This window comes from Eptatretus burgeri, chromosome 8, assembly GCF_056783735.1.
Source record: "Eptatretus burgeri isolate ZD-2024b chromosome 8, Ebu_testis_v1, whole genome shotgun sequence".
In the NCBI taxonomy this organism is placed as follows: Eukaryota; Metazoa; Chordata; class Myxini; order Myxiniformes; family Myxinidae; genus Eptatretus; species Eptatretus burgeri.
In genome coordinates, this window is record NC_140968.1 from 85,334,174 (window position 1) to 85,351,314 (window position 17,141).

At 43.1% G+C, this 17,141-nt stretch overlaps 1 protein-coding gene and 1 pseudogene across 4 annotated transcripts in view; one reads left to right on the plus strand and one right to left on the minus strand.

Moving 5' to 3' along the window:
• LOC147022199 (uncharacterized) overlaps window positions 1-8,143 on the minus strand; it is a 45,771-nt pseudogene extending 37,628 nt beyond the window's left edge. Inside the window, exon 1 of the transcript XR_015061110.1 lies at window positions 7,833-8,143. The product of XR_015061110.1 is annotated as an uncharacterized LOC147022199 (transcript). The remainder of the gene's footprint in view (window positions 1-7,832) is intronic.
• A 294-nt stretch (window positions 8,144-8,437) lies between these two features.
• LOC147022200 (cohesin subunit SA-1-like) overlaps window positions 8,438-17,141 on the plus strand; it is a 136,043-nt gene continuing 127,339 nt past the window's right edge. For all 3 annotated transcript variants that reach the window (XM_085892872.1, XM_085892871.1, XM_085892873.1), the window contains exons 1-3: window positions 8,438-8,539; window positions 10,295-10,447; window positions 14,641-14,719. In XM_085892872.1, coding sequence (XP_085748998.1) covers window positions 10,311-10,447; window positions 14,641-14,719 — 216 coding nt within the window. In that variant the 5' untranslated portion in view covers window positions 8,438-8,539; window positions 10,295-10,310. The remainder of the gene's footprint in view (window positions 8,540-10,294; window positions 10,448-14,640; window positions 14,720-17,141) is intronic.

Genomic DNA, 17,141 nt, shown 5'->3' on the forward strand with positions numbered 1-17,141 from the left:
TGACGTCACCGCTGAGAGGCGTAAGCATGTCATGACATCATCGATTATTCGCTGACGTTATTACGTCTGTCGTCGACAGACCGTCACCGCTGAGAGGTGTAATTCCACTCCTCGAAAATAGCGTCTGCAATGTAAAACCCTCTTCTGCACATGCTGACTACCTCAGAATGTGAATTTGACACAAAAAATGTAACAAGAAACATTGTATCTATATATTAATACTGAAGGACTAATTTTGTGCCCCTCCTAGCGGTCGTGTCACCTTTTTCTCGGTTTTGACACGGTGTTTGTACGTCAAAGTAGACACGTGCACAAATCAGGGGACTTCTTCACAAGGAGTAGTGTACACCAAAAATGTCGTGTACAAGGACGTTTTGTAGGCCTCATTAGGTAAGGCCATGGAGTACATCGACTGGGATCCGGCTCTTACAAGAGCCGCCACGGTTGTCATATTGGGCTCATGGAACGGAATCCGTCTGTGACGGAGTTTCGGCTAGTACAATGTATTTCATTAAATATCACTTTTCAATTTTTTTTTCAGTTTATACAATTTATGCATTTCAGTATATTAAACCATGGATAAGTCGATTCTGAGTAAGAGTCGAGGCCTGGACATCTGGGCAAATAAGTATCAATTTAAACACCGAATAATAATTTTTTTAAATAAGAACTTTTCTCTCAGAGGAGCATTTCTGTGTTTCAGAGTGCGACAGACAGTAAGACAAACAGACAGCATTAGCTTATTACATACAGTAATACCTCAACATTCGTGGGGGATACGTTCCGGAAAATTCCGTGAATGCCAAATCCACAAATGTCGGGGCATTGTTTCAATGGGAAAAAGAGGAATAGGTTTTTTTTTTTGTTTTTTTTTACTTTTACACTCCAGGACTGCTCTCATATATCCACCGCTACTGACATGAATTCAGCCTGGGAATTCTTCCACAGAAACCTGTCTCTCTCTCTCTCTGATTCATCCCACCTCATCTTAAATATTATCTTACCCATTCTCCCGCTCACGGTACTCCGAATCCTGTGGTGAGGCACTTGTCTGTCTCTGTCTCTCTGTCTGTCTGTCTGTCTCTCTCTCTCTCATTCATCCCACCTCATCTTAAATATTATCTTACCCATCCTCCCGCTCACGGTACTCCGAATCCTGTGGTGAGGCACTTGTCTGTCTCTGTCTCTGTCTCTGTCTCTGTCTCTGTCTCTGTCTCTGTCTCTGTCTCTCTCTGTGTCTCTGTGTCTCTCTCTCTCTGATTCATCCCACCTCATCTTAAATATTATCTTACCTATCCTCCGCTCACGGTACTCTGAATCCTGTGGTGAGGAACTTGCTTTAAAACAACTTGCATTCTCCTCCTGGAAGGCAAGTCCGACCAAAGGAAACCTCAGATCATTCCACAAAGCCCGCAACAAGTGTGTGTCAACTCTCAGAAAAGCCAGAAAACAATATCTGTCCAATCTTAAGAATGAGCTTTAAAACTTGTCTCCCTCCTCTAAAACCTGGCGGTGCCTTGCTGAGTCCATCTCTGCTGTATGCTTTCCTTCCTGCACTTCACATGGCACCACAAGGAGGATGCCCAGTTGGCATCTGGCTTTTGAGGCAAACTGTGAAATGTGGCTTGCCCAAGAGAGATCATGGCTGAGAGTGAGACCCAAGCATTTCCGTGAATGAATCTCTTTGACAGGGTTGTTGAGAAAGTAGATTGGAGAATTTGAATTATGGTTTTTCGAAGTACGGAAGCGATAAAATGTAAATAAAATTGTGTCTCCAATTTTCAAAGGAATTCACTGTTTCAGTTTGCCGAGTGACCACTGCTTTGGTGCATGGTGTGTAGAAGCCATCTTGTTGACGGGGTACGTTGTAGAATGTAATACAGCTACGATGTCTCTCGTAACGGTGATTTAACGCCGATTGCCGTCTTCAGAGTCCAGGGTGAAGAGTGCGTGGAAATGTTTCCCGACACTGCCACCACACCACTTAGGTGAAAGGGAATCTCCAAAAAACTCAGCACCACGACCAGCCATCACTCTTACAGAGGTGTGAAAGCAACTTTATTCACACCAGTAACAACCATGTCGAACGAAACAAAAACCCAACCTGTTTCTGGATAAGCCCCTGCATGGTAACCCCGTTCCAGCACCAACCCGAGGGTCCGAAACATATACTGGCAGGGTGGGAAGGGGCAAATAAATTAGGGGAGAAATTGCCCCCCCCGCCCTTGCAAAGGGAGGGGACACGAGAATACGATGAATATATTCATTCACTCATTCATTCACAACATCTTATTTCAATCCATTGTAGAATGAAGGTTTCCCTCAACTCACCACACTTTCCAGTTGCAAGTTGGCGAGAGATCTATGCATTTAGTTATCCATATATACTGTTACGAATTTGGAAGCCTTTTGCACACAGACAGTCAGTAGTCCCATAGTTCAGTTATCTCGTTAAGTATATGTGGATAGTTAGAATCCCTCCCCTATGTCTAATGGGTTAATTTCATGTGTGCGCTCAGGCCCGTCGCTAGGGGGGGGGCATTTGGGTGCAATGCCCCCCATGGCGCATCTGGTGCCCCCCCCACTTGTACGCCACCCATTTATGCCCTGTTGCACCCTGTGAACAACTTAGTGTTTAAGGACGAGCGCCCACTGTGAACTTGCTGTTTAAGAGTTCACCTGTGTGAATTAAAACCCTTATTCCAGATGTTCAGTGTGGTGAATAATAAGGCCATCTTGGATAAACTGTTCTTTAATAATATCCTTCTTTGAATAACAGTCAAGAGATAAGTGTGCGCTTCCCAGCGCATCTCCAAAAGCAATTGGCAAGACAATACAGTCCAAGACCACAAGATAAAAGATAATAACGCAAGCAGCAATGCCAGCAGCCAAGACCTCGTGCCGAATGTCGATGTTGTGGGTGGTTATATATATCGTGGATCATTTAGTTTTACGGAATAGCCAATCAGCGTATTCGATATGGAGACCTTATTGAGCAGGTTACCTGATTGGTTGTAAGTTAGGTATAAATGTAATATAGTCATAATATGATAATATGATTAAGGAAAAGACATAAATTTACATTATTCAATATGAAGTACACGTGCACCATGTGACCTTCACAACCCGTCAACCCTCCATCTTACAAAAGTAATTTTTATAATAAAAATTAAAAATGTGTGTTTGCAATCGTGCTTACATTTGAAATTATGCAGATAAAACCTGTTTTTGATGCATGAATCATTTAATAAATAAAACCGTCAAAGGTCAAATCTCGCGAGTCGCAAGATTAGTGACGCGAGTCACGAGGGACGAATCACAGAGCACGAGCTTGCAGCAGGAGAAAAAGACGTGGATGATGGATATACGAAAATGGCTCAGAAAAGGAAAAAAATGCAAGTGACGAAAATGAAGAAGATGATGAAAGACATGTTGTGGGAGGAGTTGGAGGAGGAGGAGGAAAAGACGATCATGTCGATGAAATACCAACAGAAGCTGGGCAACCTGGCCAAGCCAGCAACGTCAGCCCTGCGGCTGTAGCCCCAGCGCAGGTAGCCGAGTTGCCACGCTCGGCGGCGGCCTCAGGATTGGGTGTGACTGTCAAGCCGCTTCCCGATGATCTTGGAAGTGAGAGACCGAATAGAGTTGTTCTACAGCGGTACCCTGGCCATCTGTTGCAGAACAAGAGTCGCTCGTTTGTCTCCTCGTGGTGCCAGACTAATGAATGGCTGGAATACAGTGTGCAGACAGATGCAGCATTCTGCTATCCATGTAGGAAGTTTAACACCGCACGTGGCCCAGTGGACTCTACTTTCACAGTGCGAGGCTACCAGAATTGGAAACATGCCGTTGAGAAAGGCAGGGGGTTTCACAAACACGCAACTTCAAAGGAACATTCAACTTGTGTTTTGAGGTGGAAGGAGAATGAGAGGCGCATCGATTGTGGTGAGGAGATTTCCACACTCCTCAATGCTGACCAGCTAAATAGAAACCGGTACTATGTGTCTGCTCTTATAGATGTTGTGGGATTTCTCGCCGAAAATCAGATACCTTTTAGAGGGAGCCTTGATAATTTTGAAGATATGTCAGACGGGTACAGTGGGCTCTTCCTCTCGCTTTTAAACTACACACTCAAAAAAAGACACCGAGCTAGCCGAAATAATAAAGCATATCCCACGAAACGCAAGCTATACTAGTCCAGAAATGCAGAATGAACTGGTCTGCACATTGAGTAATGTTGTGACGGATGCCATCGTGGAAGAAGTAGGCACATCATGGTTTAACATCAAGGTGGATGGGACGAGGGACCCCACTGAATGTGAGAACATATCAATCATCATTCGCTTTGTATCGGCATCAAATGAAGCAACAGAGCGTCTACTCACAATAGCTACAGCCGACGCTGGAGATGCAAAAACATTGACAGACCTAATAATTGCAAAGCTGACAAAAACAGGACTTGACACGTCAAAAATATTAAGTCAGGTGTACGAAGGGGCTTCGGTAATGGCTGGGAAGCACGGTGGGGTGCAAAAGTTGTTGCAAGAGATATTGCAAAGAGAAATCCACTATGTGCACTGCTTAAATCACCAACTCCATCTGGTAGTTATCCACGCACTGGCAGCAGAGAAATCTGTCACTGATTTCCTCGAGGTTTGTTGTTGCCTGTACAAATTCTTCAGAAAGCCCACTGTTGCTGCACAGTATTAAAGGTGAGCAGTTAAAACGACTTCTTGATCAAAGGTGGATGGGACATTTAGCCACCGTGTCTGTGATCATAGGATCTTTGAAGGATATCACATCCTTACTGTCAGAGATTGATGCAGAGCGCGCCTACAGTGCAGGGATGAGGATGGAGGATATTGGGCTTTTGCGGGAAGTCTCTGGGCCTGCCTTCATGTTCATTGCTATCTTTGTACAAAAACTGCTGATGTTGTTAGATGGCCCTAACAGACTCTTGCAGGCAGAGGACATGGACTTGCTTATGGGGTTGGAACTGGTGGCGAGTGCTGCAGAGTGCGTGAAGAAACTCCGCTCTGAGGATGAGTTCACTGATCTGTGGAACAAGGCCAACGATGCTCGCAATTCTACACCTGCACCACCAAAACGGAGACGCACAATGCATAAGAACTTGGAACAGTTTGTAGTTTTGGAGACTACAGGACAAAACAACGACAATGACAAGACGGAACTGCAGAGGGTTTTTTGCAGCGCAATTGACACTGTGCTTGGCGAGATCGCTCGGCTCTTCAGTGAGCGCAACACACAACTCGCCCGTTCACTCGCTGCCTTGAATCCTGAAAATGGCACGTTTTTGGATCCCCACTTGCTCCAGCACATCATGACATTAACAAAGTCAACCATCAGTGAAACAGAGTGTGTGGTTGCAAAGCAGTTTATTCGCTCACAGACAGAAAAGCAGCCAAACGAGAGAGGGACAACACAAAAACTCCTCTCAACATACCACAAAACGCTGGAAGCCATGCCAAGTGTAGTGACTGCTATGAGACTTGGACTAACATTTGGTGCGTCCACTGCCATGTGTGAAAACTCATTCTCAACATTGAGGAATGTCTTCACTGTCCATAGACGATCCATGCGCCATGCACGCAAGGCACAACTGGTACAGCTGGCCTTCGAGAGAGACCTCACACGTAAATGCCTGAATGAATGGAAGGAGAAGGTCCTCAGAAGATTCCACCAGAGACACGTCGCCTGCAACTCTTCTGACAGCGAGTACAGTGGTATAAAAACTATACGAGGAGTTCAGATTGTGTGTGTGACTGCTGGTGATGCGCGTGTGGTTGTGGTTGCAGTGTGGTTGTGGTCAGCACCCGCCGTGGTCGGCTGCTTTGTACTTATGATGTTTAAGTTAAATGTTGTGTTTGGTGCTTTGCATATCCCATATCTAGTGCTTTGTGCATAACCTTACCTCTGTGTAATTGACTGCTTTAAATGCGGACCTTGTGGTATCTTCAGGCTGGTCGTATTTGCTGTTGATAGTTTAACGTGATGATCGCAGGTCATAGCCTACTGTATCTTATTTCAAAGTGCACCGATTCTGGTGCCAACCTCCCCCGTTTAGTCATTGTATCTCTTGTATATTAATTTTCTAATGCCAATTCTTCACAACACCTTGTATAAGTGCACCTGAATTGGTGCCAATTGTCTAATCATTGAATATTTGCATTGTGAATGCGCCAGTTTGTTGCGGCTCTCCTGCATTCGAATAATTTTAGGCCAAAAACATCGGAACATATTAAATCTAGCTGAGATCAATTTGGTTAGTATGCGACGGCAACCTCAGTATAGATGTGTCAATGCTGCATGAATACAATAGTATACCGGGTTATCAAAAAGATTAAATAGAATCATTGTGGCCCCCCATCCAGTTCATATGCCCCCCTTAATACTGAGCCCTGGCTACGGGCCTGTGTGCGCTGCAGGTTTCTTTTATAGTCAGGTTTTTTTACATCTTTAAATCTTCAAACGCCAACAAAACCCTCACTTCACTCCTCCTCCCACTCTGCGAGCGAACAAGCGCTTCACCCGCCCAACTTTCACTCCACACCACGACGCCATAACGCACGCGTTTCTGACTACGGACGTGGGCGGAGCCCCCTCACCTCGGAGCTCTGACTCCGCCCCATCAAAGAAGAATGTCTGGCCTATCGACACTGGGGAAAGGCAAAAGAGCCTCTCTCGGGGGAGGAGCACCGAGACGCCGACACGTTCCTCCTCCAATCGCGGCTGGCCACCATGACACCCGAAAACGCCCCGTCCAATCCGGAGGCGAGTTACCCAAGAGCAGATCCCTCCACTATGCACGGGGGAGGGATAAGAAGGAATCGTGAGGCGCTCAAAGACGAGTGGGGGGTTCCTTGGAGGTCGTTCCTTGCTTCTGGTCTGCTGGGTTCTCCTGGTCGTCGGTTATCGTTCGTGGCTGGCTGGGTCGTTCGTAGTATCCTGGCTGTGCTCGTTGGATTCTCGTTTGTGTCCCACCGTGGTGGGTTGTGTTGGAGCGCTCGAGCTGGGGATCCCCGTTCCCTTAAACGGACTCCTAGCTCCACAAGTACGGGTCGGTAAAACCGCACGAGGCGGCCAGGTACCCGACCAAACTCTAACCCCCAGCTTGCCTATCCTCCGCGGATGGAGGGTCTGAATAAAAGCCAGTTGGCTCCATTTCTTTTTGGGTGTGTGTGTGTGTCTGTCTGTGGCCAGTCTTGTAAGTAGAACTGCATAAGTGCCTTACTTATTGTACATTGCATTTTAGTCGGTTTAACCCTGCTCTGTGTCTTCCTCCCTGATTATTATTTGTAAAATAAACCCTCTTGTTAAATGTACCAGCTTGTTTTCTGTGCTTTCTCTCATTGGCCTAGCATGGTTTGGGTTTGAGTTATAGTGCGGCCGATTGTGCCGTAGATTGTTATTTGGACCGGCGCGGCTTTGGTAATTCCCGCTCGGTTACGCCGGATCCGAGTCGGTAACAGCGACTCGGTTCGGACAAATCGGCCGAGGGCGTGTCTTCCCCAGTCGTTTAAATCGCGTAATGACTTAGGTATTTTGGCTAAAGACGAATAACCCGACGCTACGCGGTTGAAATATTAGCATCCAAGTTCCATAAAACGACCCGTCGACTTCGGAGTTATCCGGGGTGACGACCTTCAATTCCGGGTGCTCGGTGGGAGACGGCACAACAGCTCCATCTGGCGGTCGTTCCTCGCCCCAGAACCCCGGCACCACAACAATACTGTAGGTTACATGGCGAATGTTTATAAGCATTATAGCGTAGGTATCGAAAATCCATGCAAACTCGTCAAAGAGGACCTCACCCGAGCACGGCCGGTTCTGCAACCCACAGACCATCGATTGTAACTCCTCCTGAGACTGTCCGAGTCGTGAGATCGGCTCCCATTCGGACTGAGACTGTCCGAGTCGTGACCGAATCGCCACAAGTTTCTCCACAGAATGTCCGAAAAGACGACGTCCCCGCCGTAAACCCCGTATCCTCTCGGTATCCATAGCAACCACGACACGTGACGATGAGAGCGATAAATAACCGACCACCGCACAGCACAAAATTACCACAACGCTCGAGCCACCACACCGTGTGCGATACAGCGCTACACGGATATTAAGGAAAAAATATGCGAAACGTTCATAAAATATTCCAATTTACTTCAGCCTTTTACAGGAAGAACAAATTATCTCATGACGTTTGAAAAAAAAATTAAACATCTCTTTATTTAAATTGTTTCGAATTACAATTTTTTTTTTAAACTAAGCTTACTCTTCGATAACAACTGCGAAATTAATGTAAATGCTACATGTTGCTATGTAAGTGTAACATAAAATATTTTAGAGAAACAACAACGAAAACAATCACAACAACAGCAACAACATATATACCAACCAATCAGAGAACAACGGAAATGACGATGCCGCATAAATAAAAATTCCCGCCAAGCGCGAGTCTCCGTTTGCGTGTTTTGGACGCGCTCTGAAAACGGTTCCTCAGGCGGCCACCGAGACGGTCAAGGTTTCTTCAATAATTCTCGACGTTTATCGTGAACATTTACCTCACAATGTTGTTTTATCGTGTTGGCACTTTCTAAATCTCTTGTTTTCCAGTCAGTCTTACAGAAATCCCGATTTGATTTGTCAACTTTCTTGTTGAGCTGACAGGATAGCATTTAGGGGTACGTCCGCTCGCTCTCGAGCCCACCTGGCTTCGAACCTTGGCCTAGCTATAAACCGCCATCCTGGACGTTAAATTAACTGAGCATCTCGTCCTGCCGGCATTAGTTGGTGGACGTTAAATATCCCACTGTGTCATTCGCGAAGAAGAGGGGAGCTATCGCCGGCACCCTGACCCATTTCCGAATTCCTGCCCGAACTTCCAGAGGGCACTGCATCAGCGGCACAGCTGCGCCCTCGGAAAAAAAAATCGTGCTTTTTGCAGCCACGACCTGCGCATTTATTTATTTCGTTTAATTTATTTATTATTAGGTCATCTCGTTATAAAACCAGTCTCGATGTCGGTCCGTACGTCCCCATTTTTTTCTTCCGATTTTCTTGATATTTGGTATGTGGGTAGATGTCGATGAGGAATCACGACGGTTTGACCTTTGACCCAATTGAAGGTCAAGGTCAAGGCCACTCCAAAGTTGCGAAATCGTCAATTTTCAACATCTATCTCCTCCGCTGTTTGTGATCCGATCTTCGAAATTCCTTCGGATTCTGATAACATGGAACAATATCTAAATTTGGTCGGGCCGGTTTTTTGAAATTCGTCCTGGTTATCGAGTCACGTGTCTTCAAATTTGGAAAAATCGTCGATGTGATACGGTCAAAATATTTTACCCGATCTTGATGAAACTTGGTATCTAGGTAGGGGTCGATGAGTGATGCACAACGGTATGACTTTTGACACGATTGAAGGTCAAGGTCACCGATGCTGTAAAGTTGTGAAATCATCCATTGTCAAAATATCATCCGCCATTTATGACTCAGAAATGCGGTTTGATTTCTGAGGTCCGGTTTCTATCCTTTTGAAGACACCTTGATCATAAATGTTCCAAATCAACCATTTTCAAAATCTATCGCCGGATAACTCAGAAATGTAGTTTGATTTCTGAGGTTTTCTATCCTTTTTACTCCCGGGCTTTTGTCTGTACGTTGAACCAAAAGACAAGATGACATCGAAGCCATTCTAAGCCGATCAGAGATCCACATCAACAGAGCTTCAGAGATGACCGTCACCCCCAACCGGGGGTAATTTTATTTTTATGCCGCCGCACCAAGGGTGCCGGAGGCATTATGTTTCCGGGTTGTCTGTCCATCTGTCTTTTCGTTTACGTGATAACTCAAGAAGCAAATTGTAGAATTTCATCAAACTTGGTACAAAGGTAAAGTTAGAGAGGGCAATTAACTGATTAGATTTTGGGCCAGATGTGATAAAGGTCAAAGGTCAAGGTCAAGCTATGAAATTTTACTGTTTACGCCATAACTCAATAAATATTGGACAGAATTTCATCAAACTTGGTAAAAAGGTAAAGTAAGATAGGGCAATTAAGTGATTAGATTTTGGGCCAGATATGATAAAGGTCAAGGGTCAAATATGTCAATACTCAAGTGTTTGTGCGGGAGAGCGGAGGCATACATGTTGACTGCGCGCAGTCGAATTACTCTAGTTTTTAATGGCAACAAGCTCACATAAGCGTTTTGATAACACAGCTGGTGTTCTGTTTTGTGTTCTTCAAGAATTGTGGATTTTGCTTTGTCTCCAATGAAGGCAAATTGGATGCCCCATGATGCCAGTGGAAATGACACGGCGCTCCAAGCGGGTCGCTCTACGTACTCTGCAAGAGATCCCAAATGGCTGTGGGGTTAACTGTGCCTCTCCAAATCCAGCCCTCTCTCCTTTGCAGACATCATCTTGTTCTGAGTGAGTCTCTGTCTGAATCTTCCTCCTACCTAATTGATGGCTTTAACAACCGATTTATCAAATCTTTCTGCTGGCATTTATCAATGAATTTTATCACCTGCATGAGAGAAGTTGACAAGAGGCATATTTACTAACTTGAGGGACATGAGGACCAGCTGATGTTTGGAGTGTTAGCCCCTTTATCAGAGCAAATGCTACTGATAAAACGTATTTATAATCTGACCTATTGGGGTTATTCTTAAAACGTGGGGTGGTAGTATGGGATAGGATGAAAAGCTTGCTAAAACCGTGATACTTATCTGATTAATTATCAGAGATATGATGGAACAAATTTCCATTATTTATTTTTATTATTATTATTATTATTATTATTATTATTATTATTATTATTATTATTTTAAACCCATCTTATTCTCACCCAATGACTTATGGACCTTGCCAGGTACAAAAGTGAGATGCAGTGGAAACTTTGACTTGATTTAAAATATCTGCTCGCTAAATAATAAAAATTCTTTAAAAATATCAATCCTGTTTGCTTCCAAATCATTTGTCCCCAACCCCTCTTTCTTTTTGGCCTTGTGAGCTACCACCGATGATGTGAAGAAATTCCAAATTCTTGCTCCAAGCTTCAGCAGCTCTCCAATCACACCCAACTGCTCCTGGACCATGTCTTTTTCTTTTTCTCTTGAGCAGGTGGAGAAGTCTCTGGCAAACCTCGACTGATTTTGCAACTGGCCCAGAAGGAATCCACGCACGTGTCCCAAAAACCTGCTCTGCTGCTCCTGCGCATCCTTTTTTTCTGCTCTTTTTTCACCCTATCATTTGACCCAGGCCATCTTCCATCTGCTTGGAAATCAGCCAACATCACAGCATTGTATTAACTAGAACTGCACTTGGTTAGAGCATATGACCTCCATCAGTTTGAACAGTTAGGGTTATGTATACCACTGATGCGCCCGATCTGCATCCGGACCATTCGTCCTCGTCTCACACCAAAATCTAATCGGCTTGTTATCTTCACCAACCCAACTCTTCCATGAAGTTTTCTCATAATCCATCCGCAATTTTTTTGACATATGATATATATATATATATATATATATATATATATATATATATATATATATATATATATATATATATATATATATATATATATATATATATATATATATACATATATACATAATTAGCTTTGATCGTGGACTGGACCTTCTCCATCATACAAATTCTCTCTTTTGCACACCTGAAGGTTTATTTACCTACAAGGTCTTCATCCACAGTGTTATAGAGTTCTGCTCTCCTTTCTGGGCTGGCTCCCCTATCCAACAATTTGCTCAGATTGATGCTGTAGAAATCGAAGCTTTCAAATCATTGGAATTTGGCATTTTAATTTCACATCGCAGACAGGTCGCTGGTTTTGGTCAAGCAACCTCTTTTCGTTTCGTGATCTCTCCCCTATCCAGGTTTCTACAGGGTCCACTTCGTCCACCATCGACCCCCTTCTGGTAAAACTCCCAAAGTCTCGGATCACTCTTAACCTCCACTCATTCGGTCTTTTATTTATTTATTTCCCCTCATCTGTGGGATCAATTTCCACATTCTCTTCAACCTCATTCTTCCCTCCAGGTCTTCAAGACAGCTGTTCACCATCATCTCAAATCATTCCCCATCAAAAACCACAATCTTTTCTACCCCCATTAACCTCACTCCTGTACCCCTTCCAAATCTCCAGTTCTTCATTCCTTCGAGTTTGCTTCCATTATTCTTCCCCACACTCATTGTTTGTCCAAGTCTTCTTTTCTTTTTTTCTTCAACCCTGCTGTTGGTCCCCACCAACCCCACCCAACACTTGGAGAGTTTGAAAACACCTTTTTTATGCCTCTGCACCAAGGGTGCCGGAGGCATTGTTTCCAGGTTGTCCGTCCGTATTTTGGTTTATGCGATAACTCAAGAAGCAAATTGTAGAATTTCATCAAACTTGGTAAAAAGGTAAAGTAAGGTAGGGCAATTAAGTGATTAGATTTTGGGCCAGATGTGATAAAGGTCAAGGGTCAAAGGTCAAGGTCAAACTCTGAAATTTTACTGTTTATGCCCAAACTCAAGAAATATAGGACAGAATTTCATCAAACTTGGTGAAAAGGTAAAGTAAGATAGGGCAATTAACTGATTAGAATTTGGGCCAGATATGATAAAGGTCAAGGATCAAATATGTCAATACTCAAGTGTTTGTGCGGGAGAGTGGAGGCGCGCAGTCTGCGACTATGACTATGACTATGACAGTCTATGACTGCGCGCAGTCGAATTACTCTAGTTTTAAATTTAAAATACTACAAAAGCGTCCGTTTTTCAAAAAATTGAAAGGAAGAAAAGACGTTCCTTTTCCACCAAACCACACGTTCCGCAGACCGGAGAGGAGTCGTGCCTGCCCGCACCGGAGATGATGCAACACATAGGCAGACTATCAATATGCATGAGGCAAGACATGCATGGAACATAATATACATTTTACATTCAAATAATATACATTCATAATATACATTAAGCCTGGTGTTGGCTTAGTGGTTAGGGTGGCGGCTTGGGATCCCAGTGTCCTGAGTTCAAGCCCCGTTGGCTGCTGAATTAACACCAGGGGGTTGACTCAGCCTGTCATCTTTCCGAGGTCGGCGAAATGAGTGCCAGTGTACTGGTCCCGGTGTATGCCCCGGTTAGAATAGGTGTACCATATCCCTGTGTGTCGTAAGAGGCGACCAGGGTTGGCGTCAGGAAGGGCATCCGGCCATAAAACATTGCCTCAAGAAAAAGCCAAACCCCTGCACAGCAGTGAAAAATGGCTGTAAAAATGGTCATTATATATATATATATTCAAACTTGGTGACATGATAATTAGTCCATAGTTTTGCCAAGTTTGGTCAAAATTCCTTCAGTGGTTCACAACTTATCACGGTCACTAAAATATATTATTTTCACCTTGAGGTCACATGATTTTGAACCCTTTGAACCCAAAAACCAAATCGTTTCATCTTTGTGTCATCATACACTTTTGTACCAAGTTTGGTTAAAAAAAAATTCCTTCAGTGATTCACAAGTTATCACGCCGGACGGACAGACGGACAACAAAATGCATTCGGCGGCTGAGGCATTAAAACTGCTATCAATGCAACCCACAAATGCATGCTACCCTTATTTCTCAAACGTTTGCTCTTTGGTGTTCTATCAGTATTGTTCCATTATTTATCAAAATATTCATGATTCTTAGTCTAAAGAGCAGCCAACATTTTAATTTATTGAGAGGTAAGGCACATTTCAGCAATATCCAACGATGCTGCTGGTGAGAAACCGTACAAGTCCCTGTAATGCAAATCCAATAACATGCTGACTATTATCATCTTGTTTGAATAACTAGATTATTTTGCTGTCCTTCCAAACTAACTTGCCAGTCCATCTTATTTTTCTTGGATGCAATGTTGAGGCTTGTTGAGGAGCCAGAACAGAAAATGAATCAGGATGTAACAGTAGAAAGAGGAGGTGAAGAGACAAACAACAGGGTTGAGGTATGAAGTCGAGGGAGATTGAGAGAAGTGAGGGCCATGGGGAAGGTTGACATCAAGGGGAGGACACAGTGGGTGAACAAAATGGATATAGCCACAAACTCTCAATGAGATCGAAGAGAATGTGGAAGTTGGTTCCATAGGTGGAGGGGGGACGAGGAATGAATGAGTGGAGGTGAGCAGTGATACTGGATTTTGGGAATTTCATCAGAAGATTGTGAGTGAACCACATGCAGTCGTGCACTCTAAATATACTTGCGGCGGGGGGGTGTTGGTCAAACCGTGGAAAGGGCAGAGGTTACAAGACCAGAAAGACTTGCCTTTAAATTTGTAATTAATTTTAAATTGGTGTTACTGCAATAACTAATGAACCACTCAAGAGATTTCATCCATACTTGAGACACATATGCACTATAATACAATGATCAGCTGATTCAATTTTAGATTGAACAGGTTAAAGGTCATGTACCCTTTGAAAATCATTTTGCATTTACCATTGAATATTTTTGTGTGCCCCAAGCTCCAGTAATCTGATTGAGGTGTGCATTTTTTTTTTTTTCTGGCAAATTGCAAAATTTTGCTTCTTAAATTGAACATTGCATCTTCATGTTTAATTCTCCAATGTATGTTTCTTTTATTTAGAGCGAATGAAATGTCATTGAACATGCAAATACTTGGGCCACCCAAGCAGAATCGCAGCGTCGTCAGAAGGCTTGAACCGGTGAGATACGTTTCCATTTAACCACCCTCGGTTATTAACCACCCTCAGTAGCACATTGCACAGCGGATAAATCCTCATCGATCAGTTGATAAGCAGACATTTTGAATCTTATTAACCTCCGCCATCGAAGATGGCTGGAGGTTACTGTTTTTCACCCCTTTCTTCTTGTCTGCTTGTCTGCTTGTTATCTTTTCCAAAACGAAGTTTTTTTTCAAGATATGTTAGTCAGCTTGTATGTTTTTTTTTGTTTGTTTTTTTTTGGTCTGTAATCACGTATAAATCACTCTGCAGAGCACAGTTATCATTGGAAAATTTTGTAACTTCGCATATCAGAGGCCTATAGAGGTCCCGTTCAGCGCATAAAATTTTGAAGGTCAAGGTCAAAGGTCAAGGTCACTTTGTCGCAAATCAGGGGAGTCGACGAAACCCTTATTTTTTGAGTAATTTTGATCGGATAGTCTTCAAACTTCATGGGAATATAGTTCATGGTCTGGCGCTCAGCTGATTAATTTTGGTGGCGATTGGCCTTGACCTTCATGGTTAGCGCCTGAGGTCAAACATATTTGACCCCAAGGTCAAATTTTCAAGTTTTAGGAACCATATCGTGTGGTACCTCAAATTGAACACCTCGATGAGTGCTTTCTAGATATGTCAAGCTTGAGACATTATGACGTTATGAGGCAAAAGCATATTTTTCATGGTTACTCTGTAGAACGATTCTCATCGGAATCTCTCATAGGCAGATATTCCTCAAGGAGTCGCTCCTGGTGGATAGGTGCTCTGTTCACCTCAGTGTGACCTTAAAGAAGTCACACGTGGTCAACTTTTGGCAAGATACGGGCCACCCTGCGGGTGACATTGGTTTTTTATTTGTATGTTTGTTTGTGAACAGTATTACGGAAAAACTCCTCGACGGATTTCGATGAAATTTGGTGGGGGGGTTAGGTCTGGACCAAGGATCATGCCATGAGATTTTGGACTTGGTCCAAAATCCAATATGGCCGCTATGGCGGCCAATTTGAAAAAATATTTGATTTTTTTTTTTTGCATTTCTACATGTTTTAAGTGATTTGCAACCCCCCCAAAAAAATTTAGAGAAAAAAAATTTTTTGCAACTTTTTTTTCAACAAAATTTCGATTTCTTCTTTTTGCATTTCTACATGTTTTAAGTGATTTCTAACCCCCCCACCCCCCAAAAAAAAAATTGTTAGAGAAAAAAAACATTTTGCAAATTTTTTTTCAACAAAATTTCGATTTTTTTTTTTGCATTTCTACATGCTATAAGCGATTTCCAACAAAAAAACATGCCAAAATTATAATTGCGGCTGATTTTGGAACTTCAGGTGAATATACCCACGTAAAATCAATTTCTGTCTCAAGGAATCTAGTTATGACGAATGAATTGAGTATGTAAAAGTTAAAAGTAAAAGAGAAAGTTGCAAACTATAACTCTGTGAGCACTGTTGACGTCAACTTGAATGAATAGGATATCAGGTTCACTTGAGTGACCGAGCAGTATTGGCGGCAGAGGTTTTGCACTCAACCGAGTGCTCCCCCTCTAGTTAACCTCCGCCATCGAAGATGGACGGAGGTTACTGTTTTCACCCCTGTCTGTTTATTTGTTTGTGAACAGTATTATGGAAAAACTCCTGGACGGATTTCGACGAAACTTGGTGGGGGGGGGGGTTAGGTATGGTCCAAGGATCATGCCATTAGACTTTGGACTAGGTCCAAAGTCCAATATGGCCGTTATGGTGGCCATTTTGAAAAAATATTTTAATTTTTGTTTTTGCATTTCTACATGTTTGAAGTGATTTCCAACCAAAAATAAATAAATTTGTTGGAGGAAAAAAAAACAAAATTTTGCAACTTTTTTTTTAAATTATTATTTGAAGAATATTTGAATTTTTTTTGCATTTCTACATGTTTTAAGTGATTTCCAACCCCCCCCCCCAAAAAAAAAATTTTGCACCTTTTTTTTCAAAAAAATTTCGATTTTTTTTCTTGGCATTTCTACATTTGCGTCAATCTAGTTTAGTTTATTCAATCGTGGTTCAGTGGAGTCTAATCCGTTTTGACCTAAAATGAATAGGATATCGGGTTCACTTAAGTGACCCAGCAGTATTGGCGGCGGAGGTTTTGCACTCTACCGAGTGCTCCCCCTCTAGTTTGTATTTGCATCCAGGCTTCCAGGCTGTAGTGTCGTTGTCTACCCTGTATATCCCGCCCCATCCCTGTCCCTTCCACAGATCTCCTAATGTCTCTGTTCCCCACTGTTTTGTGCTTCTCTCTCCCACCCCTCTTGTCTCCTGCTCCCCTTGTTATATGTTCTGTATGTTAGCTCTTATACAAGCCTCAACATTGTTTATTAAAAAGAAAACTTTCTGCAAATTCCTTCTTTTAAGTTAACCCATTTCCAACT